The 22560-nt window shown below is 52.5% G+C and overlaps 1 protein-coding gene and 1 long non-coding RNA gene across 3 annotated transcripts in view; one reads left to right on the plus strand and one right to left on the minus strand.

Moving 5' to 3' along the window:
• Positions 1-22560, minus strand: part of LOC108523053 (uncharacterized) — a 78351-nt gene that overhangs the window by 37977 nt on the left and 17814 nt on the right. The window lies entirely within an intron of this gene.
• Positions 2876-11398, plus strand: MYL9 (myosin light chain 9). 2 transcript variants are annotated; one of them, XM_017863522.1, is made up of 4 exons: positions 2876-2989; positions 6217-6426; positions 9618-9779; positions 10658-11398. In XM_017863522.1, the coding sequence occupies exons 2-4, from the start codon at positions 6243-6245 to the stop codon at positions 10828-10830; spliced, it is 519 nt and encodes a 172-aa protein (XP_017719011.1). In that variant the 5' UTR covers positions 2876-2989; positions 6217-6242; the 3' UTR covers positions 10831-11398. The 2 variants fall into 2 exon arrangements, with proteins under 2 accessions (XP_017719011.1, XP_017719010.1); XM_017863521.1 differs by lacking the exon at positions 2876-2989 and adding an exon at positions 3018-3141 and having other exon boundaries at positions 10658-11172.

Consider the following 22560-nt stretch of genomic DNA (forward strand, 5'->3'; position numbering starts at 1 on the left):
TAAAGATTTTTTTTTTTTTTTTGAGACCGAGTCTCACTCTGTCCACCAGGCTGGAGTGCAGCGACACAATCTCGGCTCACCGCAACCTCTCCGCCTCCCGGGTTCAAGTGAGTCTCCTGCCTGAGCTTCCCGAGTGGCTGGGATTACAGGCATGTACAACCACACCTGGCTAATTTTGGTATTTTTTGTAGAGAATGGGGTTTCACCATGCTGGCCAGGCTAGTCTCAAATTCCTGGCATCAAGTGATCCGTCCACCTAGGCCTCCTAAAGTGCTGGGATTACAAGCAAGAGCAATCACACCAGGCCCCTTGTACACTGTTGATGGGAATTGAAAATGGTACAGCCACTACAGAAAACAGTTACTGCAGTTCCTCGGGATGTTAAAAATAGAATAACCATTTGATCCAGCAATTCCATTTCTGGGCATATACCCAAAAGAATTGAAAACAGAGACTTATATGTTCACAATGTCAGGTTAAAAAAACAACAGCATGAACTTGAAGAGACCCACGTTCACGGAAGCATTATTCAGAATCGCCAAAAAGTGGAAGCAACCAGTGTCCATCCATGATGAATGGATAAACAAAACATGCATACAATGGAGTATTATTCAGCCTTAAAAAGGATGAGAGCCTGGGCAACATGGCGAGACCCCATTTCTACAAAAAGAATTTTTAAAAAATTAGCCAGGGCCAAGCACAGTGGCTCAGGCCTATAATCCTAGCACTTTGGGAGGTCCAGGCAGGAGGACTGCTCGAGGCTAGAGGTTTGAGACCAGGCTGGGCAACACAGGGAGACCCTGTTTCTACAAAAGTAGAAAACTTAGCTGGGTGTGCTGGTGCATGCCTGCAGCCCTAGCTACTTGAGGGGGTCGAGGCAGGGGGACTGCTTGAGCCCAGGAGGTCAAGGCTGCAGTGAGTTATAATTGTGCCACTGCATGCCACCCAGGGCAACAGAGTGAGACCCTATCTCACCCCCCCACCCCCAAAAAGAAATTCTGATATACGCTAAACATGGATGAACCTGGAGCTTGAGAACATTATGCCGGGTGAAAGAAGCCAGTGACAAAAGGTCAAATGCTCTATGATTCCGCTTATATGAGACTCCAATGACTAGACAAACTCACAGAAAACAGAGATGAATGCAGGCCACCAGGGCGGGGAGAAGGGGCAAGGTGGAGGCGGCAAGGCGGAGTTAGTGTTTAACTGGCAGGGAGTTTCGGCTGGGGAAGATGAAAGCGCTCTGGAGATGCATGGTGGTGATGGTTACACAACAAAGTGACTGCACTTAATGCCACCAAACTGTACACTTAAAAACACTGAAAATGGTAATTTTATGTTATGTATATTTTACCACAATCAAAAAATAAAATTTAAAACAGGGATACTAAAGAAACGTGATGACAAATGATCTTACTTTGGCTCTTGGACCAGAAAAAATTCCTCTAAAGGACACTATTGGGATAACCGGCACGACCTGAATTAGGTCATTAAATCAATGTGAAAACTGTCCTGACTTTTATCATTGTACTAGGCTTATTTAAGAGAATCTCCTTTTTAGGAAGTACTCACTGAAACACGTCGAGATAACAGGACATATGTATGGAAGAAACTCTGAAATGGTTGGGGGTGGGAATAAATAAATATAAATGTATGTATATGTATTATATATATGTATATGTATATGGAAAGCAAGAAGAAAATATAATAAAACCCAATGGTAACAAATGGAGAATCCAGATGAAGGTATACAGGGTTCTTTGCACAGTTCTTATAACTTTATCCTAAGTTTGAAATCATTTCAAAATAAAGTTCTTAAAAATTAATTTGTCCAAAATGGAGTTTCTTATCCCTAAACTGCTCCACACAGCAAACCCATCTTAGAAAATGGTAGCTCTATCTTTCTGGTCGCTCAGATCAAAACTCTCAGGGTCCACCCTGACCCTTCTCTTTCACACCCATTCCAATCCACCCGCAGATCCTCCCGGCTGCACCTCGGAAACAGTTTCTGCACTCGTCCCTCGGCCTCCCCGCTGGTCCGGATCACCTTGATCCTTGCTGGGTCGCTCCTCACTGGTCCCCTGCTCAGGGACTCGGCCCCCTCTGCGCTATTTTCAACACATCACCCAAAAGGATTCCGTCAAAACCCAAGCCAGGTCGTCACTCCTTGCTCAGAACCCTCCGACACCCCACGTGGCCTATGGGGAGCCACCGAGGGGTCCCTGCTCCTTCTCAGCCCCTCCGGCTCCCGCCCCCATCCTCCTGCTGCTGGTGACCCTGAGCCCAGGAGCCCTCACCCCCGCACCTCCTGTCTGCCCAATGTCACTGCCCACAGCACCCTGCAGAACAGCCCACGAGCCCCCCAGGACGCCGCTCCTTCGAGGCCCCAGGCCGCTGAGCTACTTGTTCATCGTATTTCCCTCCACGAAACCAGTGCTTCCCGAGTGGGTCCTTCGGTCCCGCTCTGGTGGGTGGCCGTTGATGTGGACAGGGCGAGTCATCAGGCATTGGGGTCCCTGGGGACTCCCTCACCCACTGCCTCTGCCCTCCCCCCACCGAGAGCCGTTCCCACGGCTGCGCTCCCACGGCCCACACAAGCGGGAGGCCTCTGGGGAAGCGGCGCTGGACGTTCCGCTTGCCTCGCTGGAGGGGAAGGGGCAGCCCAGAGCGAACCCCCACTCCCCTACTACCATTGCTTGCTCACCCCATCACCTCCTTTCCCTATAAGGCCCTCTGTGCAGCCAGGGTTGGCACAGCAAGGAAGGGGGGCTCACCCTAGAGCGCCCCCGCCTGCCAGCCCGTGGGCCGAGGCCAAATAAGGCCGGACGGCAGCCGAGGGCCCCTCCACCCCGCCCCGCGGCACCGCCCCGCGCGCATTCTTCTGCCTTGTAAGGCCCGGCCGCCACACCCCGCCCCCGCCTGGAGTCCCGACCCGACGGCCGGCCCAGTTCCACGCACCCAGCGAGCCCGAGCACCTTCTCCGCACCAGGTGGGAGCCGGGGCCCAGGGGTCTTCAGAATGGGCCTGATTGCCCAGGGCTGGAGATGAAAGGTGGCCCGGGCCCAACCCGGCTGTCACGGGAGACAGAGGCGGGCCCCACGGACTGGGATGTGGTAGGGTCTGTTGGGCACAGATCGCGGGGTAAGCTGGGGCAGCGCCTTTGTTAGGGGCCGACAGGGACTCTGGCCAGGGGCCGGGCAGCAGGAAGGCTGCTCTGGCCTCTGGGAAGCAGTGGTCCTGCAGCAAGGGAAGGCCGTCGTCCAGGCCCTGCCCCTTTGCTAAGGAGCTAGAGACGCCAAGCCCAGAGCTCCAGGGGGGCTGGGAAGCCTGGGTGCAAGGATGCCGGGGAGGGGGGTTGCCGTCACCAGTACCCCAGACCCAGTAAAGGCATGTGTGTCACAGATGGAGAAACAGCCCTGTGGGGCTCCATGCCCCCACAGCATCCGTGTCCCCTCCCCATCTCCCATCTCCACACCCTGGGCCAGGAGAGAGGGACGGAGACCAGGGCACAGCCAGTGCTGTATGCAGGGACCCAGGCTTCCCCTCTCTGGGTCATCTCGCCTGTGGGTGGGGAAGGTCTGCCGAGGGCCCTGATGGACTCACCCCTAGGGGGGAGGACGAGGACTCAGGCCTGGGAGAACCCCATACCTGCTCTTCCCAGCCCTCCAACTGCTCTAAGGAGGAGCCTCAGATGAGGTGCACTCGAGAGGCAGGCATCTGGCCTGCCCAGCCCCAGGGGCTGGAGGTCATGGGGGCACTGCCCTGTGCTGGCTTCAGCCTGGCCTTTTCTGTTATGGTGGGAATCTGGACACCAGGATGGGGGACATGGCATCTCGTCACAGCCAGGCCAAGCATCAGTGCTGATCCCTGGGGTCCAGGGCCCCTGAATGGGGAAGCGATGGCCCCAGAACTAAAGGCCCCACCCATGCCTACCCCTCACTCCTCCACCAGTTCTAGAAGGTGCCTCTGGACACACAGAGCCCTTTCCTGCTCCGCTGCCCCAGCCCTGCCTAAGGACCAGTGCTCCCTGTTTTGTTCAAGCCTCGAGGGCACCAGCAGCCAAGTTTGCTCCCCACTGACCCAAACCTAGCCCAGGAATCCTGGCTTCCAGGTAGCCCCTCCCCCTCTCATGGGCACTCCATTCCCCTGCTGGGGCCTGTTTTTCTAGCTGCACCATGGGGGGCACCCCTGCCTCTGCCCACCACTTCCCACGATTGCTGGGGTGGACATGGCGGCCTTGTGCAAGCCCGTAAGCACAGTGCCCCCAGCCACACCATGGCAGAGAGTGCAGACTGGGTAGCTATGAAGGCAGAGGGGCCCAGCTGGGCTCAGACCCAGCTGTGGATGGCCTGGCCATGCCTGCCATAGGGACAGTAATGGCCATCACAGCCTCTGTTGGGCACAGTGCACTGCCCCTCTGCATGCAGCCTTCTGTGGGCACCAGGAGTCAAAGTTCCCGAGAACACTGGACTCAGGCAAGGATTAGGCCCCTCCAAACCATGGGAGAGGAGGGGGCCAGCATCTGGGTACAATGGCACTCCCATCCAGGTCATGGTTGAGAAGGACTTCTGTCTACCTTCCTGAACCATGCAAGAAACACTGAAGGTTGGGTGTGTTGGTCCCTGGGACACAGGCAGCCACTGTCTCATGACTACAGGCAGTGATGGCCCTGGGGACCAGCTGGGGCTGGCCAGGATCCCGGTCCAGGGTTGATGATCTCAAAGGCCAAGGACCGAGAATGACTTGAACAGAGTCATGGGAGGAAGGCCTGGAAACAGCTCAAGTTGCAACCACACAGCCTAGGGTGAACAACAGGCAGAGCAGGCTTCCTGGAGGCCCTGGGCCCGGGGGTTCGGGCAGAGGAAAGAGGGGCCACAGTCCTGGAACCTTAGCCAGGCCCACTGCCCCAGCCGAGGGAAGGAGGCACTGGGTCTTCAGGCGCATATCCCCACAAGCCATGACAAGCGTTCAGGGAAAGAGTCCCAGGCCTGGCCTCAGTTTTCCCATCTGTACAGTGGAAGCAGCAGACTGGCCGTAGTTGCCTTCATATAGTCATTCATCAAACAAGCATCTGTCAGCCCCACTATGGCCTGGGATTGGCGTAAACTGGGGCATCTATGCTGGCCCACAAGGGAGAGAGATCTTTAACTGTTTACTGTGGAAGCAAGCATGCAGGGAACAGCTCCCCAGGAGGTGGGGGTCTCAAGAACTGGGCTGGAGAAGAAAGAGCACAGGGGAGGAGGGACCACAGAGGAAAGCCTGGAGTGTCCAGTGAACTACAGAGGTCCAAAGGGCAGGATTGTGGGTCACAAATGGGACTCACACAGAGCCTTGAATGCCAGGATGAGGGACCCAGACTTGCTCTGAGGGGCGGCAGGAACCTTCGAGGGCTTCAGAGTGACAGGTGTAGGTCGGCGTCTGTATGGGACAGAAGAGGCCGGCTGGAGGCTAAGAAGCCAGGTCTAAGCAAGGGTGAAGAAGCTGGGGTTCTCAGCCCAAGCAAGCCTCACTCCCTGATAAGCACTGGGGGAGTGAGAACAATCAGTCGGACCCAGGATCAGGCCATGACCACTCCCCACTGGGGGGCTGGTCAAGCTCCCTGAGGTGGGCAGGTGGGGGTTTGACTGCCCAGAGCCTCCTAGAACATCAGGCGGGCAGTGGAGGGATGGAGTGGGAGGGTAAGGAACGGCAGGAATGCAGGACTGCTGATCCAGCTCCTTCCTGCGGGGCAGGGAGCCTGGATGGCAGCCCAGGAGAGCCCTCACTGACTCCCATGAGTGGACCCACCTTGTCACATAGAAAGAGAGACGGACAGTGTAAATGCTATTAAGGATTAAAGGAGATAAAGCATGGTAATGGTTGGCACCAAGCCCAATCCTAAGTGTTTTACCCAAACAGTCACAGCCAAAATAGCTGACTCCATGCCCGGCACTGTTCCAGGAACTCTCCGGCACTGGGTCAGTTAATCCCTACTGCTGGGCACTCCTCATGTCCCAAGTCCCAGATAAAGACTCTCGGGCTCAGAGAGGCAGAGGAAGTTGTTCAGAATCGCACAGCCCACACTTGTCTGCTTTTGTGAAGAACTGGCTGGTGGGAGCCCCAAATCCGTGGGTAGCCTTGAATGCCAGGCCCAAGTGCTAAAAGCCGGTCTGGGGGAGGCAGGAAGTTTCCCTGGCCCAGAGTCATGGGCCACCCGACCCCCACCCCTTCCTGCAGGGAAGCCCCACCCACCAGAAGCCAAGATGTCCAGCAAGCGGGCCAAAGCCAAGACCACCAAGAAGCGGCCACAGCGGGCCACATCCAATGTCTTCGCAATGTTTGACCAGTCCCAGATCCAGGAGTTTAAGGAGGCTTTCAACATGATTGACCAGAACCGTGATGGTTTCATTGACAAGGAGGATCTGCACGACATGCTGGCCTCGCTGGGTGAGCTGGGACAGGGACAGGGGTGAGATGGATGGGGCCAGGAAGGCTCTGCCAATCATTTACAGGGCCCCTCCTGTGTAGTGAGATGCGTGGTGTCCACCTTAGAGAATAGTTGCCATTACTGGCCGGGCGCGGTGGCTCAAGCCTGTAATCCCAGCACTTTGGGAGGCCGAGGCGGGCGGATCACGAGGTCAGGAGATCGAGACCATCCTGGCTAACACGGTGAAACCCCGTCTCTACTAAAAAAATACAAAAAACTAGCCGGGCGAGGTGGCGGGCGCCTGTAGTCCCAGCTACTCGGGAGGCTGAGGCAGGAGAATGGCGTAAACCCGGGAGGCGGAGTTTGCAGTGAGCTGAGATCTGGCCACTGCACTCCAGCCTGGGTGACAGAGCGAGACTCCTTCTCAAAAAAANCACGGTGAAACCCCGTCTCTACTAAAAAAATACAAAAAACTAGCCGGGCGAGGTGGCGGGCGCCTGTAGTCCCAGCTACTCGGGAGGCTGAGGCAGGAGAATGGCGTAAACCCGGGAGGCGGAGTTTGCAGTGAGCTGAGATCTGGCCACTGCACTCCAGCCTGGGTGACAGAGTGAGACTCCTTCTCAAAAAAAAAAAAAGAGAATAGTTGCCATTACTTAGTCCGTTCAACAGGAAAACTGAAGCACAAAGCAGGTCCACCACTGGGTCTGAACGTAGAGAGGCTGACTCCACAGTGGGCCTGTCTTAGGCAGATTTGTGCACTGGGCTGCCAGGTATCATTTCATTGAAAGAAAGGGGTCAGCTGGCCGGGCGCGGTGGCTCACACCTGTAATGCCAGCATTTTGGGAGGCCGAGGCAGGCAGATCACGAGGTCAGAAGATCGAGATCATCCTGGCTAACATGGTGAAACCCCGTCTCTACTGAAAATACAAAAATTAGCCAGGCGTGGTGGCAGGTGCCAGCAACTCTGGAGGCTGAGGCAGAAGAATGGTATGAACCCGGGAGGTGGAGCTTGCAGTGAGCCAAGATCGCGCCACTGCACTCCAGCCTGGGCGACAGAGCAAGACTCCGTCTCAAAAAAAAAAAAAAAAAGGGTCAGCATCTAAATGAAAGCGAACTGCAGGCTGTCCACTGCACAGATGGGGAAACTGAGGCCTAGAGGGGAGGCCAGACCAGCTCCCCTCCTTCAGAGGTCACCCATCCCAGGCTCTCATAGCCTCTCTGGTCCCAGTGACTTCCTCAAGATCAGGACCTTAGAACTAAGGATACAAAAATCAAGTCCAATTCTCTACTGCAGATGGGGAAATACAGGCCCAGAGACAAGGCCTCCAGAGACCATGCCTCAACCCACAGGCCTGCCCCGACATCCCTCCCAAAGTGCTGGCCACAGCCAGCCACTCTCAGCCCAGTTCCCGCACACCCCTCATGCTGGGTGACAGCATCCAGACCAGACACTCCCTGGGGGAGGGAGAGTCCAGGACCAGAGGACACAGCCCCATGACAGTCAAGCCTCGAGCTTTGGGGCCAGAGAGTCAGTCCCTGGTACAGCCCTGTGCACATGCCTCTTCCTGTGAAATAGGGCCATGGCCCTGATGTTTACCCACGAGGCATTGAGCGGGAGAACCAGGCAACCCTGAGTGGGAGAACTGACAGCACACTGCCCCCCTGCCCTGAGGACCAAACCTCTCCCAGCTTCAGGCCAGGCTCGCTTGAAGCCTCCCTCTCCCAGGAGGTCACCTGGCAGGAAGTAAACTCCAGGGTTCTTTTTTTTTTTTTTTTCCCTGAGACGAAGTCTCACTCTGTTGTCCAGGCTGGAGTGCAGTGGCACCATCTCGGCTCACTGCAACCTCCACCTCACGGGTTCAAGAGATTCTCCTGCCTCGGCCTCCCCAGTAGCTGGGTTTTACAGGCGCCCGCCACCACGCCCAGCTAATTTTTGTATTTTTAGTAGAGACAGGGGTTCGCCATGTTGGCCAGGCTGGTCTCAAACTCCTGAGCTCAGGTGATCCACCCGTCTCAGCCTCCTTAACTACTGGGATTACAAGCGTGAGCCACCGTGCCTCGCCAACTCCAGGGTTCTTATCTGGGGCCTTCCCAGCTTCATGGAAGGACTGAAGCCTGGTGAGAGAAGGGGCTGGGCTTAAGTACCCCACAGGAGTCCTGGTGTCACAGCTCCTCTTGGGCCTCAGCTGCCCTGGCCATCCCAGGGGGACACAGCGGGGTGTGTGAGACTCAGGGACATGAAAACTTCCTATTTCCAAGGCCACACCCTGCACCCAGGCCCCTGAGACTTCATGACAGCCCTGGGTGTCTACCCAGAAAAACATGCATCGTGTCTGTAGCTCATATCAGTGGGTCTGCAGATGAGCCACACCCTCATCTTCAAGTTAAAAACAAGAGCAGCAAATATAATCATCATATTAATAATAAGCCCTGCAGGTATTATCTTAAATCTCAAAGCAATCCTGTTGAACAGATGCAATTATCATTCCCTCTTTACAAACAAGGAAACTGAGGCTCAGAGAGGTTAAGTAATTTACCCAAGGTCACACAGCTACCAAGTAGTGGGGCTGCAATAGAAACCCAGCAGTTGATTCCAAAGTCCACAGGCCTGTGCCAGTCATTGCTATGAGCCTTTTGCAAATACTGTCTTATTGTCTTCACAATTCCCCTAAGAGATGGGGGAAACCAAGGTGCACAGCTGGGATCCAAATCCAGGCCTGTCTGACAGCAAAGCACTATGTCTGGACTTAGGAGTTAGGCTGCCTGGGTTCAAATGCCAGGTCTACTCAAGTCTCCTCCTTACTTGCTGTCTGACCCTGGACAAGTCGCCTGGCCTCTCTGTGCCTCAGCTTCCATACCTGTGACGTGGGTAAGAATGCTGATTTCACAGGGTGGTGAGAGTTAAATGCAATAAGGCACGTGGGCCACCAGCCACAGTGAGCAGTCTGCAGAGGGTTGTTTTTATTATACTTTAGAGAGCACTGCCGACTGCTGACATCCAGGCCACAGGAGGAAACTGGTGGAAGCAGCCAGGGACTCCCGGCGCCCACTGCTGTGGCTGCCCTAACGCCATGCTTTCCAGTTCACAAAACCCACTACCTCCCGTCTCACACAGAACCGTGAAGGGCAGGGGTGGGGAGCGGGGGTGGAGTTGCCCCAGCTGGGGACAGAGGGCCCAGGACCACAGGCTGGAACACCCCACCTGCCACAGGGAAGAACCCCACAGACGAATACCTGGAGGGCATGATGAGCGAGGCCCCAGGGCCCATCAACTTCACCATGTTCCTCACCATGTTTGGGGAGAAGCTGAACGGCACGGACCCCGAGGATGTGATTCGCAACGCTTTTGCCTGCTTCGACGAGGAAGCCTCAGGTCCGTGGCGCCCCTACCACCACCCTGCATGCAAGTGGGGCCAGGGCCACCCCAGGCATTCCGTGCCTCTGCCCCTAAGGGACAGAACAGACATCACCCATCTCCCAGGTTCTGTTACCAGAACTATAAAAGCCAGGCCACCTCCTTATTGTCCCCGCAAAGGCTAGGCCAGAACAGCCCATGCCCCAAGGCTCCTGCCTTCTTGATCTCCCCTGCTGGCCCAATGCACATTCTCCATCTGCTTTAGACCTTTCCGGAAATCAAACCATTTCATGCCTTTCTTGCCAAGAAGGTATAGAAACTGGCTCCCATCCTCAGATCTCCTAACGGACGTTTTGTCCCTCAGCTCATTTTTCCCAGGGACATGTCAGGGTAATGATGGCCATGGTAACATTGCTTGGGCCTGCACGGGCCTGACTACCTTCACGGTCCCTCACCAGAATGGCAACATGTTCATCCCAGTTTTCTAGATTAAACAGGCACACGGAAGCTAAGGGCCTTGCCCAAAGGCACACAGCTAGGGAGAATGCGAATCAGCATTTCAACCCAGGCAGCAGAACTCCAGAGTTCACGCTTCAAACAGGGCATACCCAGCGTTCACAGCCTCAAGTTCCCCAAGTGACACCTTGGAGGCAGTCCCACTGCACAACTCCTCCCCACAGGACCCAGGCACCCCTTCACGTGGGATCCAACACCCCTTCACGTGCATCCCCATACCCTTCCTGCCTCGTCCTCATTCCTCAGACTGACTAGAGACTAAGATGGTATCTTCCCAGCCCCTCTAGGTCTGCAAGAGCTGCCAGGGGGCTGAGGGATGGGGCTGCTGTGTGTGTCTCAGCCCGAGTTTCTGCTCTCACCCACCCTGCCCCTGCCCCCAGGTTTCATCCATGAGGACCACCTCCGGGAGCTGCTCACTACCATGGGTGACCGCTTCACGGACGAGGAAGTGGATGAGATGTACCGGGAGGCACCCATTGATAAGAAAGGAAACTTCAACTATGTGGAGTTCACCCGCATCCTCAAACATGGCGCCAAGGATAAAGACGACTAGGCCACCCCAGCCCCTGGACACTCCAGCCCCCGCCAGTCACCCCTCCCCGCACACACTCGTCCATACCAGCTCCCTGCCCATGACTTTGGCTCAGGGATCCCCCCTTTGAGGGATTAGGGTCCCAGCTCCCAGTGGAAGAAACAGGCCAGGAAAACTGCGTGCCGAGCTGAGGCAGGTATTCCCACGGTGACCCCAGAGCCCTGGGCTGGAGTCTCTGACACCTCCAAGGAAAGACCACCTTCTGGGGACATGGGCTGGAGGGCAAGACCTAGAGGCACCGAGGGAAGACCCCATTCCCGGGCTGCTCCCCGAGGAGGAAAGGGCTCTGTGTGCCCCCCAGGAGGAAGAGGCCCTGAGTGCTGAGATCCTACACCCCCTCACGTGCATCCCCACACACATGCAAGCTCACCAAGGTCCCCTCTCAGTCCCCTCCTCTACACCCTGACCAGCCACTGCCGGACACCCACCCAGAGCGCGCCACCTGCCACGAGAGTGTGCTCAGGAGTTGCGGGTAGCATGGACATCTGTCCCAGAGGAGGCAGAATCTCCAATAGACGGCTGAGCACTGCTTCTGGTCTGTGTGTGTGTGGCTGGGGTGAAATAAGGGGACTCCGGACCTGAAATCCTCTCCCACCTTCTCCTGCCATCCCCAGTTACTGCCCTGCTCCTCCCACCCTGGCCCAGGGAAGGACTGGGTATCCTCCAGCCATATGGGCCCTGAAGCCTCTAGGGACCAGAGTCCCCAGTAAGTGGGCTCTATGTTCAGCTGAGGCCAGCAGAGGCAGGGGACGAAGGGAATGGGCCTGTTGGCCTTCTCGGGGCTTGTGGGAAAGGGAGGACCACGGGAATCACCACAGCTAATCCTATTGACGGTTCCAGGCCTCTTGGGGGGCAGGCCACACAGCCCTCCAGAAGAACATGGAGCCTCCAGGAACAGCAATGAGGCAGGCATCCCAGCAGCTCAGGGTTGGAGGTGGGAACGAGGGGCTTCCCAGCCCCGGGCAGCTGGAGGGCGAGTTCAGCCCCAGGACCAGCAGCGCGGGGGCCACAGCTTTCCATGCCCCTGTGTACGTAGGGTGGGCAGGGCTGGGATCCCTGCTACTAGTGGATGATGGGGACACTGATGGCAGTGCCTGGGGCCTAAGAGGGGCAGAAAGAGCACTGAATGACAGAGCAGAGAATCCAGAGGGGTAGGGACTGCCTGGGTCACCCAACGGGCCTGGAGCAGAGTGAAAGCCGGACCCACCCCACCTGACCCGGGTGAGTGGACCCAGCTTGATCCTGAGGCCTTCTCCAGAAGTCACCCAGCGCAGGCAGCTGAAGCACTCAGCAAAGGGGGAGCTGAGCACCAGGGGACCCTGTGCCTGACCAGGAGGCCCTAACCTCCCGCAGGCCTCAACGCCAGGCCCTGCTCAGAGCCCGGCTGAAACTCCTCATCCTGGCTCCAAACGGAGCCCCAAAAGCCCCCGGTATCAATTCTAGAAGGGGCGAGACCCGAACAAGCTCCAAACCAGGCCCAAATAGTATCCCAAACTCGGTCCCAACCACGTTCTTACCCCTGGCCACAGGCTGCAGTCCTCCAGCTACACACATGGCCCTGGGCGACCCTCAGCCTAGCCACCTATTCGATGCCGCCAGACCCAAGGGTGTGGGAGGGGGGTCTCAGAGTGTCCCAGGGTACAGACCACACATGCCCAGACACCAGGGTCATAAGGTCCTCTCAGCAGAGCCACTGCAGCACCAAAGGCATTTCTGGAAGGAGGCAAGGACGTGTCATCTAGATGTCAAGCCCCAGTGTGCAATTCTGTCACAGCCCACCCCACCTCCACCCCGAGACAGAAGAGCTTCGCATACAGGCGGGAAGAGGTCAGGACCAGTCCAGCCTCACTGGCTTCAGAACTAGCCTGGGGGCTACTGTGACCCACAGGAAGGGAAGAGGAAAGCACTCTGGTGAGGGCAGGGCAGGGCAGGACCTGCAGCACCCGCAGGCCAGCAGTAAAGGACCCCCAGAACTTTCCAAGTCTAGCACAAAACCCAGAAGCCACAAAGGAAAAGACTGGCAGATTTAAATGCATGAAGTCAAAATTATTTTTATAGGGCTAAAGAAACCATAAGCAAAGTGAAAAGCCAAATGCATACTGGGAGGAAATATCTGCAGCATATTTAACTAAACAAGAGTTAACACTAATCTATATAAAGCTTCAATAATTCAATCAGAAAAACAACGCAGTAGGAAAAAAATGGTAACATGAAAAGGAATCTCAGAAGAAATGCATACACTTCTTTTTTTTTTTTTTCTGAAACAGAGTCTCGTTCTTTCTCCCAGGCTGGAGTGCAGTGGCACGATCTTGGCTCACTGCAACCTCCGCCTCCCAGGTTCAAGCGATCCTTCTGCCTCAACCTCCTGGTTGCTGAGACTACAGGTACATGCCACCACATCCAGCTAATTTTTGTATTTTTAGTAGAGACGGGGTTTCACCATGTTAGCCAGGACAGTCTCGATCTCTTGACCTTGTGATCTGCCCGCCTCAGCCTCCCAAAGTGCTGGGATTACAGGGGTGGGCCACCGCACCCGGCCAAAATACGTACACTTAATAAGAACACTTTAAATACCACCAAATACATTTTTAAGTGCTCAACATCATTGTAAAACTGTAAATTTTTCTATTTCTTCCTAGTATTTGTCTAGCTTTTTGAGACTGGGTCTCTCTTGCTCAGGCTGGAGTGCAGTGGTGTGATCATAGTTCCTGCAGCCTAGAACTCCTGGGCTCAAGCAATTCTTCCACCTGAGCCTCCTGAGCAGCTGGTACTATAGACCTGTGCCACCACACCTGACTAATTTTTTTTTTTTGTAGAGACGGGGCCTTGCTATGTTGCCCAGGCTGGTGTCAAACTCCTGGGCTCAAGCAATCCTCCCACCTTGGCCTCCCAAAGCAGTGAGATTTTAAGTGTAAGCCACCACGCCTGGCCTTAATTTTAAATTTTGTGGTTTTTCTTTTTTTTACAGTTTCACTCTTGTTGCCCAGATGGAGTGCAATGGCATGATCTCAGCTCACGGCAAGCTCCACCTCCCAGGTTCAAGCAATTATCCTGCCTCAGCCTCCCAAGTAGCTGGGATTACAGACACCCGCCACCACACCTGTATAATTTTTTGTATTTTTAGTAGAGACAGGGTTTCACCATGTTGGCCAGGCTGGTCTCAAACTCCTGACATCAGGTGATCTACCTGCCTTGGCCTCCCAAAGTGCTGGGATTACAGGCATGTGCCACCACACCTAGCCAATTTTTAAATTTTTGTTAGAGATGGGGGTCTCACTTTGTTGCGCAGGCTGGCCTCAAACTCTTGGCCTCAAGTGATCCTCCTGAGTAGCTAAGACTACAAGCGCATATCACCACACCTGACAGGTTCCTTTTTTATTCCTCCAAAGGCTAGAACTTTTAAAACATTAGAAATTCCATTTATTTTCTGAAAATTTTTGTGTTTCCTTATCTTTCTGGCAGCCTCATTAGACCCTATAAAAGAATCAAAATGAATCTTAAATTTTTTTTTTTTTTTTTTTGATACGGTACGGCGTTTCACTCTGTCACCCAGAATGGAGTGCAGTGGCATGATCTCAGCTCACTGCAACCTCCGCCTCCCAAGTTAAAGTGATTCTCCTGCCTCAGCCTCCTAAGTAGCTGGGATTACAGGCACGCACCACCATGCTCAGCTAATTTTGTATTTTTAGTAGAGTTGGGGTTTCACCATGTTGGTCAGGCTGGCCTTGAACTCCTGGCCTCAGGTGATCCACCCACCTCGGCCTCCCAAAGTGCTAGGATTACAGGTGTGAGCCACAGCGACTGGCCTAGATCTTAAAATTTAAGAGACATTATAATTTAATTTGATATATTATGGTGGTAGAAGAGTATTTCAAACTCTTATAGACACAGAGATTTGAAGCTTCAGTTCTACAATCTCATTCATATATCAAGTTAAACCAAAAAAACACAAAAACTCACTGATCCACATCTCAATGGGCTTTCTCCTTTCAATGTTTCCTTAAGTGATGTGAGATCACAAGCATACAAAATAATGACCAAAAAAAATCTAACAAATCAGGTTTCCTGTCATCTCTCTCTAGATAAAAAACAGACCGCCACCATCCTGATAAACAAAGAGATCATAAAACCATTGTTGCCAGCTATGAGAAGCAGCTTGGTCAAGAGCCAAACACAAAACAGAGAATCAGGCCAGCCATGGTGGCTCACACCTGTAATCCCAGCATTTTGGGAGGCCGAGGCAGGTGGATCACATGAGGTCAGGAGTTCGAGAGTAGCCTGGCCAACATGGTGAAACCTCATCTCCACTAAACATACAAAAATTACCCAGGTGTGGTGATGCACACCTGTAGTCCCAGCTACTCAGGAGGCTGAGGCAGGAGAATCACTTGAACCCAGGAGGTGGAGGTTGCAGTGAGCTGAGATCACGCCACTGCACTCCAGCCTGGGCAACAGAGTGAGATTCCATTTCAAAAAAGGAAAAGAGGCCGGGCGCAGTGGCTCAAGCCTGTAATCCCAGCACTTTGGGAGGCCGAGACGGGCAGATCACGAGGTCAGGAGATCGAGACCATCCTNTGGAGGTTTATCCGCAATTCAGAAGGAACCCTGGTCATCACCCTTAACTGATGGAGGTTTATCCGCAATTCAGAAGGAACCCTGGTCATCACCCTTAACTGATGGAGGTTTATCCGCAATTCAGAAGGAACCCTGGTCATCACCCTTAACTGATGGAGGTTTATCCGCAATTCAGAAGGAACCCTGGTCATCACCCTTAACTGATGGAGGTTTATCCGCAATTCAGAAGGAACCCTGGTCATCACCCTTAACTGATGGAGGTTTATCCGCAATTCAGAAGGAACCCTGGTCATCACCCTTAACTGATGGAGGTTTATCCGCAATTCAGAAGGAACCCTGGTCATCACCCTTAACTGATGGAGGTTTATCCGCAATTCAGAAGGAACCCTGGTCATCACCCTTAACTGATGGAGGTTTATCCGCAATTCAGAAGGAACCCTGGTCATCACCCTTAACTGATGGAGGTTTATCCGCAATTCAGAAGGAACCCTGGTCATCACCCTTAACTGATGGAGGTTTATCCGCAATTCAGAAGGAACCCTGGTCATCACCCTTAACTGATGGAGGTTTATCCGCAATTCAGAAGGAACCCTGGTCATCACCCTTAACTGATGGAGGTTTATCCGCAATTCAGAAGGAACCCTGGTCATCACCCTTAACTGATGGAGGTTTATCCGCAATTCAGAAGGAACCCTGGTCATCACCCTTAACTGATGGAGGTTTATCCGCAATTCAGAAGGAACCCTGGTCATCACCCTTAACTGATGGAGGTTTATCCGCAATTCAGAAGGAACCCTGGTCATCACCCTTAACTGATGGAGGTTTATCCGCAATTCAGAAGGAACCCTGGTCATCACCCTTAACTGATGGAGGTTTATCCGCAATTCAGAAGGAACCCTGGTCATCACCCTTAACTGATGGAGGTTTATCCGCAATTCAGAAGGAACCCTGGTCATCACCCTTAACTGATGGAGGTTTATCCGCAATTCAGAAGGAACCCTGGTCATCACCCTTAACTGATGGAGGTTTATCCGCAATTCAGAAGGAACCCTGGTCATCACCCTTAACTGATGGAGGTTTATCCGCAATTCAGAAGGAACCCTGGTCATCACCCTTAACTGATGGAGGTTTATCCGCAATTCAGAAGGAACCCTGGTCATCACCCTTAACTGATGGAGGTTTATCCGCAATTCAGAAGGAACCCTGGTCATCACCCTTAACTGATGGAGGTTTATCCGCAATTCAGAAGGAACCCTGGTCATCACCCTTAACTGATGGAGGTTTATCCGCAATTCAGAAGGAACCCTGGTCATCACCCTTAACTGATGGAGGTTTATCCGCAATTCAGAAGGAACCCTGGTCATCACCCTTAACTGATGGAGGTTTATCCGCAATTCAGAAGGAACCCTGGTCATCACCCTTAACTGATGGAGGTTTATCCGCAATTCAGAAGGAACCCTGGTCATCACCCTTAACTGATGGAGGTTTATCCGCAATTCAGAAGGAACCCTGGTCATCACCCTTAACTGATGGAGGTTTATCCGCAATTCAGAAGGAACCCTGGTCATCACCCTTAACTGATGGAGGTTTATCCGCAATTCAGAAGGAACCCTGGTCATCACCCTTAACTGATGGAGGTTTATCCGCAATTCAGAAGGAACCCTGGTCATCACCCTTAACTGATGGAGGTTTATCCGCAATTCAGAAGGAACCCTGGTCATCACCCTTAACTGATGGAGGTTTATCCGCAATTCAGAAGGAACCCTGGTCATCACCCTTAACTGATGGAGGTTTATCCGCAATTCAGAAGGAACCCTGGTCATCACCCTTAACTGATGGAGGTTTATCCGCAATTCAGAAGGAACCCTGGTCATCACCCTTAACTGATGGAGGTTTATCCGCAATTCAGAAGGAACCCTGGTCATCACCCTTAACTGATGGAGGTTTATCCGCAATTCAGAAGGAACCCTGGTCATCACCCTTAACTGATGGAGGTTTATCCGCAATTCAGAAGGAACCCTGGTCATCACCCTTAACTGATGGAGGTTTATCCGCAATTCAGAAGGAACCCTGGTCATCACCCTTAACTGATGGAGGTTTATCCGCAATTCAGAAGGAACCCTGGTCATCACCCTTAACTGATGGAGGTTTATCCGCAATTCAGAAGGAACCCTGGTCATCACCCTTAACTGATGGAGGTTTATCCGCAATTCAGAAGGAACCCTGGTCATCACCCTTAACTGATGGAGGTTTATCCGCAATTCAGAAGGAACCCTGGTCATCACCCTTAACTGATGGAGGTTTATCCGCAATTCAGAAGGAACCCTGGTCATCACCCTTAACTGATGGAGGTTTATCCGCAATTCAGAAGGAACCCTGGTCATCACCCTTAACTGATGGAGGTTTATCCGCAATTCAGAAGGAACCCTGGTCATCACCCTTAACTGATGGAGGTTTATCCGCAATTCAGAAGGAACCCTGGTCATCACCCTTAACTGATGGAGGTTTATCCGCAATTCAGAAGGAACCCTGGTCATCACCCTTAACTGATGGAGGTTTATCCGCAATTCAGAAGGAACCCTGGTCATCACCCTTAACTGATGGAGGTTTATCCGCAATTCAGAAGGAACCCTGGTCATCACCCTTAACTGATGGAGGTTTATCCGCAATTCAGAAGGAACCCTGGTCATCACCCTTAACTGATGGAGGTTTATCCGCAATTCAGAAGGAACCCTGGTCATCACCCTTAACTGATGGAGGTTTATCCGCAATTCAGAAGGAACCCTGGTCATCACCCTTAACTGATGGAGGTTTATCCGCAATTCAGAAGGAACCCTGGTCATCACCCTTAACTGATGGAGGTTTATCCGCAATTCAGAAGGAACCCTGGTCATCACCCTTAACTGATGGAGGTTTATCCGCAATTCAGAAGGAACCCTGGTCATCACCCTTAACTGATGGAGGTTTATCCGCAATTCAGAAGGAACCCTGGTCATCACCCTTAACTGATGGAGGTTTATCCGCAATTCAGAAGGAACCCTGGTCATCACCCTTAACTGATGGAGGTTTATCCGCAATTCAGAAGGAACCCTGGTCATCACCCTTAACTGATGGAGGTTTATCCGCAATTCAGAAGGAACCCTGGTCATCACCCTTAACTGATGGAGGTTTATCCGCAATTCAGAAGGAACCCTGGTCATCACCCTTAACTGATGGAGGTTTATCCGCAATTCAGAAGGAACCCTGGTCATCACCCTTAACTGATGGAGGTTTATCCGCAATTCAGAAGGAACCCTGGTCATCACCCTTAACTGATGGAGGTTTATCCGCAATTCAGAAGGAACCCTGGTCATCACCCTTAACTGATGGAGGTTTATCCGCAATTCAGAAGGAACCCTGGTCATCACCCTTAACTGATGGAGGTTTATCCGCAATTCAGAAGGAACCCTGGTCATCACCCTTAACTGATGGAGGTTTATCCGCAATTCAGAAGGAACCCTGGTCATCACCCTTAACTGATGGAGGTTTATCCGCAATTCAGAAGGAACCCTGGTCATCACCCTTAACTGATGGAGGTTTATCCGCAATTCAGAAGGAACCCTGGTCATCACCCTTAACTGATGGAGGTTTATCCGCAATTCAGAAGGAACCCTGGTCATCACCCTTAACTGATGGAGGTTTATCCGCAATTCAGAAGGAACCCTGGTCATCACCCTTAACTGATGGAGGTTTATCCGCAATTCAGAAGGAACCCTGGTCATCACCCTTAACTGATGGAGGTTTATCTGCAATTCAGAAGGAACCCTGGTCATCACCCTTAACTGATGGAGGTTTATCTGCAATTCAGAAGGAACCCTGGTCATCACCCTTAACTGATGAAAAAACAAAGCCAACTGCCCAGGCGCGGTGGCTCACGCCTGTACTTCCACCACTTTGGGAGGCCGAGGCGGGCGGATGACTTGAGGTCGGGAGTTTGAGACCAGCCTGGCCAACATGGAGAAGCCCCGTCTCTACTAAAAATACAAAATTAGCCAGCCATGGTGGCGCATGCCTGTAATCCCAGCTACTGAGGAGGCTGAGGCAGGAGAATCGCTTGATCCTGGGAGGCGGAGGTTGCAGTGAGCCAAGACCACACCACTGCACTCCAGCCTGGGCAACAGAGTGAAACTCTGCCTCAAAAAACGAATAAAGCCAAAGTGAAGGAGGAACTTTGCCCATGGTCTCAGGGCTAGAGATTGGGGCAAGGTAAAGAGAAGGATGTGGAGCCAGATGGAACGTGTCGCAAATGCCTCTGTGAGATCTTTTTGGGGTTTTTTTGTTTTTTTGTTTTTTGAGACAGTCTATCTTTGTCGCCCAGAATGGAGTACAATGGTATGATCATGGCTCACTGCAGCCTTGATCCCCTGGGCTCAAGCAATCCTCCTGCCTCAGCCCCCACAAGTAACTGTGGCTCCATGTGTGTGCCACCACACCTAGCTAATTCTTGTATTTTTTGTAGACACGGGGTTTCACCATGTTGCCCAGGCTGGTATACATTATTTTTAATCATTCTGTGCACAATACAAAGTTTTGACTGTGACCCATCACACCTGGTGAATTGAGTATTCCATGCGTGGCACCATGTTGGTGCTCAAAACGTTTCAAATGTTGAAGCATTTCAGACTTAGGATTTTCAGATCAGGGATGTTCAACGTGTATATAGTAAGAAAACACACAGGATTTGCATTTATTGAATGAAGCCCCGTTCAATAAACATAATGGTGTAAAAGCAAATAAGAGAACTGCACCCAAGCAAATAACAGCAACTAAAAAGCAAGCCACAATGCAAAAAATATAATGAGGGAATTCCTACCCAGCACCTGCTGCAAAAGTCAACAAAATCTGGCACAAAGCCACACAACCCGTTCCTGCCAGACACGATGTTGCCACACTTCACCACTAGGGGACGACGAAGGTCACACAGCGAATTTGGGCCGCGATGCTCAGAATTCCTGACCCTGTCTGCTTTCCCAGACAGGCATGGCCTCTTCAGCACCAGTAAGGTCCCCCAAGCTGCAAGATGCTAGGAAGCAATCTCAAGGGACTAGCAGCCCCAGGCCTATTAAGCCCTCAAGAGTCTAAATCAGCCTGGGGTGCCCAAGGGCCCCACTTTGTACCATTCGCTTCCATCCACAATATGGGCATGTTATAAGAAGGTAAGGAATGCTGGGCACGGTGGCTCACACCTGTAATCCCAGGACTTTGGGAGGCTGGGGCGGGTGCATCACTTGATGTCAGGAGTTCCAGACCAGCCTGGCCAACATGGTGAAATCCCATCTCTACTAAAAATATAAAAATTAGCTGGGCGTGGTGGCGGGCGCCTGTAAAACCCAGCTACTGGGGAGGCTGAGGCAGGAGAATCACTTGAACCCGGGAGGCGGAGGTTGCAGTGAGTGGAGTGTCTGGGCAACAGAGCAAGACTCAGTCTCAAAAAAAAAGGCCAGTCGCAGTGGTGCACGTCTGTAATCCCAGCACTTTGGGAAGCCGAAGGGGGTGGATCGCCTAAGGTCAGGAGTTCAAGACCAGCCTGACTAACATGGTGAAACCAGATCTCTACTAAATACAAAAAATTAGCCAGATGTGGTGGCCTATGCCTGTAATCCCAGCTACTTGGGAGGCTGATGCAGGAGAATCGCTTGAACCTGGGAGGCGGAGGTTGCAGTGAACCGAGATCATGCCATTGCACTGGACAACAAAAGCAAAACTCTGTCCCAAAAAAAAGAAAAGACAGCAGGGAAGCTGCAGAACAGGCCAGGAACAGTGGCTCACAGCTGCAATGCCAGCAGTTTGGGAGGCCAAGGTAGGCGGATCACTTGAGCACAGGAGTTCAAGAACAGCCTGGGCAACATGGCAAGACCCCATATCTACAAAAAATATAAAAATTAATCAGACATGGAGGTGCATGCCTGAAGTCCCAGCTACTAAAGAGGCTAAAGTGGGAGGATCATCGGAGTCTGGGAGGTCCAGGCTGCAGTGAGCTGAGATTGTGCCACTGCAGTCCATCCTGGGTGACAAAGCGACTGTGTCTCAAAAAAACAAACAACAAAAATTAAAATTAAAATTAAATTGCAGAAGGCATTTTTTAGAAAGGGGGAAAAGGGGTAAGTGAGTCATACGCCAGCAAACAGGATATCATCCTCACTTGAGAGATGAGGAAATAGAGGCTCAAAGAGGCAATGCAACCTATCCAGGCTCAATCATACCGCTAGGGAACATCAGAACCAGACTCAAAGCCAGGTGGCTCAGATCCTTGTCACTGGGACACTGTACCCCCAGCCCCAGACATATCTGTGAGAAGAGACAAATAGGCAAGGAGAGTATCTGAGGGAGGGAGGGGATATGAAGAAATGACTTCCTCCCACAGAGACCCTCCATGCCTTCCCCAAGTGGTCCAAGAAGGCCATCCCAGCTCCCCGAGCCACAACACTTGAGGATGGGTGTCAGGCCTTCACTTGGCTCCCCTTCCTAGCAGGACCCCCAGAGCTACAGAGTCAGTTTGTTCATTCAGCAACGGCTCCTAAGTCTCACTCAGACATTTCCACCTTCAGTTCTTAAGTGTGACTTGATTTTCTCCCCATGTTGGCCTCTACCTTCACCCAATCCCTCTTCAAACTCTGGAAAGCTCTAAGCCAGAATCCTGCCCAAGTCACCAGACTTGTCATACTGTTCCCACTGGGCCCAGAACCCCTTTATCTGAGCTTTAAACTTTACATGGACCACTGTGATTTTCAGTTTTTTGTTTTTTCCCCTAAATAAAGATGGAGTCTTGCCACGTTACAGGGGCTGGTCTCAAACTCCTTACCTCAAGTGATCTTCCGAACTCAGCCTCCTGAGTTGCTGTGATTACAGGCAGCCACCACCGTGCTCAGCTGTGATAGTCTTTTTTTAAAAAATTGAAGCATGGGCTGGGCGCGGTGGCTCACACCTGTAATCCCAGAACTTTGGGAGGCTGAGGTAGGCAGATCATGAGGTCAGGAGTTCGAGACCAGCCTAGCCAACATAGTGAACTCCCGTCTCTACTAAAAATACAAAAATTAGCTGGGTGTAGTGGCATGCACTTGTATTCCCAGCTACTGC

Source organism: Rhinopithecus bieti, unplaced genomic scaffold (genome assembly GCF_001698545.2).
Source record: "Rhinopithecus bieti isolate Rb0 unplaced genomic scaffold, ASM169854v2 scaffold_71387, whole genome shotgun sequence".
In the NCBI taxonomy this organism is placed as follows: domain Eukaryota; kingdom Metazoa; phylum Chordata; class Mammalia; order Primates; family Cercopithecidae; genus Rhinopithecus; species Rhinopithecus bieti.

Excerpts from the sequence above, each read along its gene's own strand:
- MYL9 (XM_017863521.1), top strand. The coding sequence starts at position 3,045 with ATGAAAGGTGGCCCGGGCCCAACCCGGCTGTCACGGGAGACAGAGGCG. Across the intron at positions 6,427-9,617 it reads CGACATGCTGGCCTCGCTGG|GGAAGAACCCCACAGACGAA; the intron begins GTGAGCTGGGAC and ends CACCTGCCACAG. Across the intron at positions 9,780-10,657 it reads CTTCGACGAGGAAGCCTCAG|GTTTCATCCATGAGGACCAC; the intron begins GTCCGTGGCGCC and ends CCCTGCCCCCAG.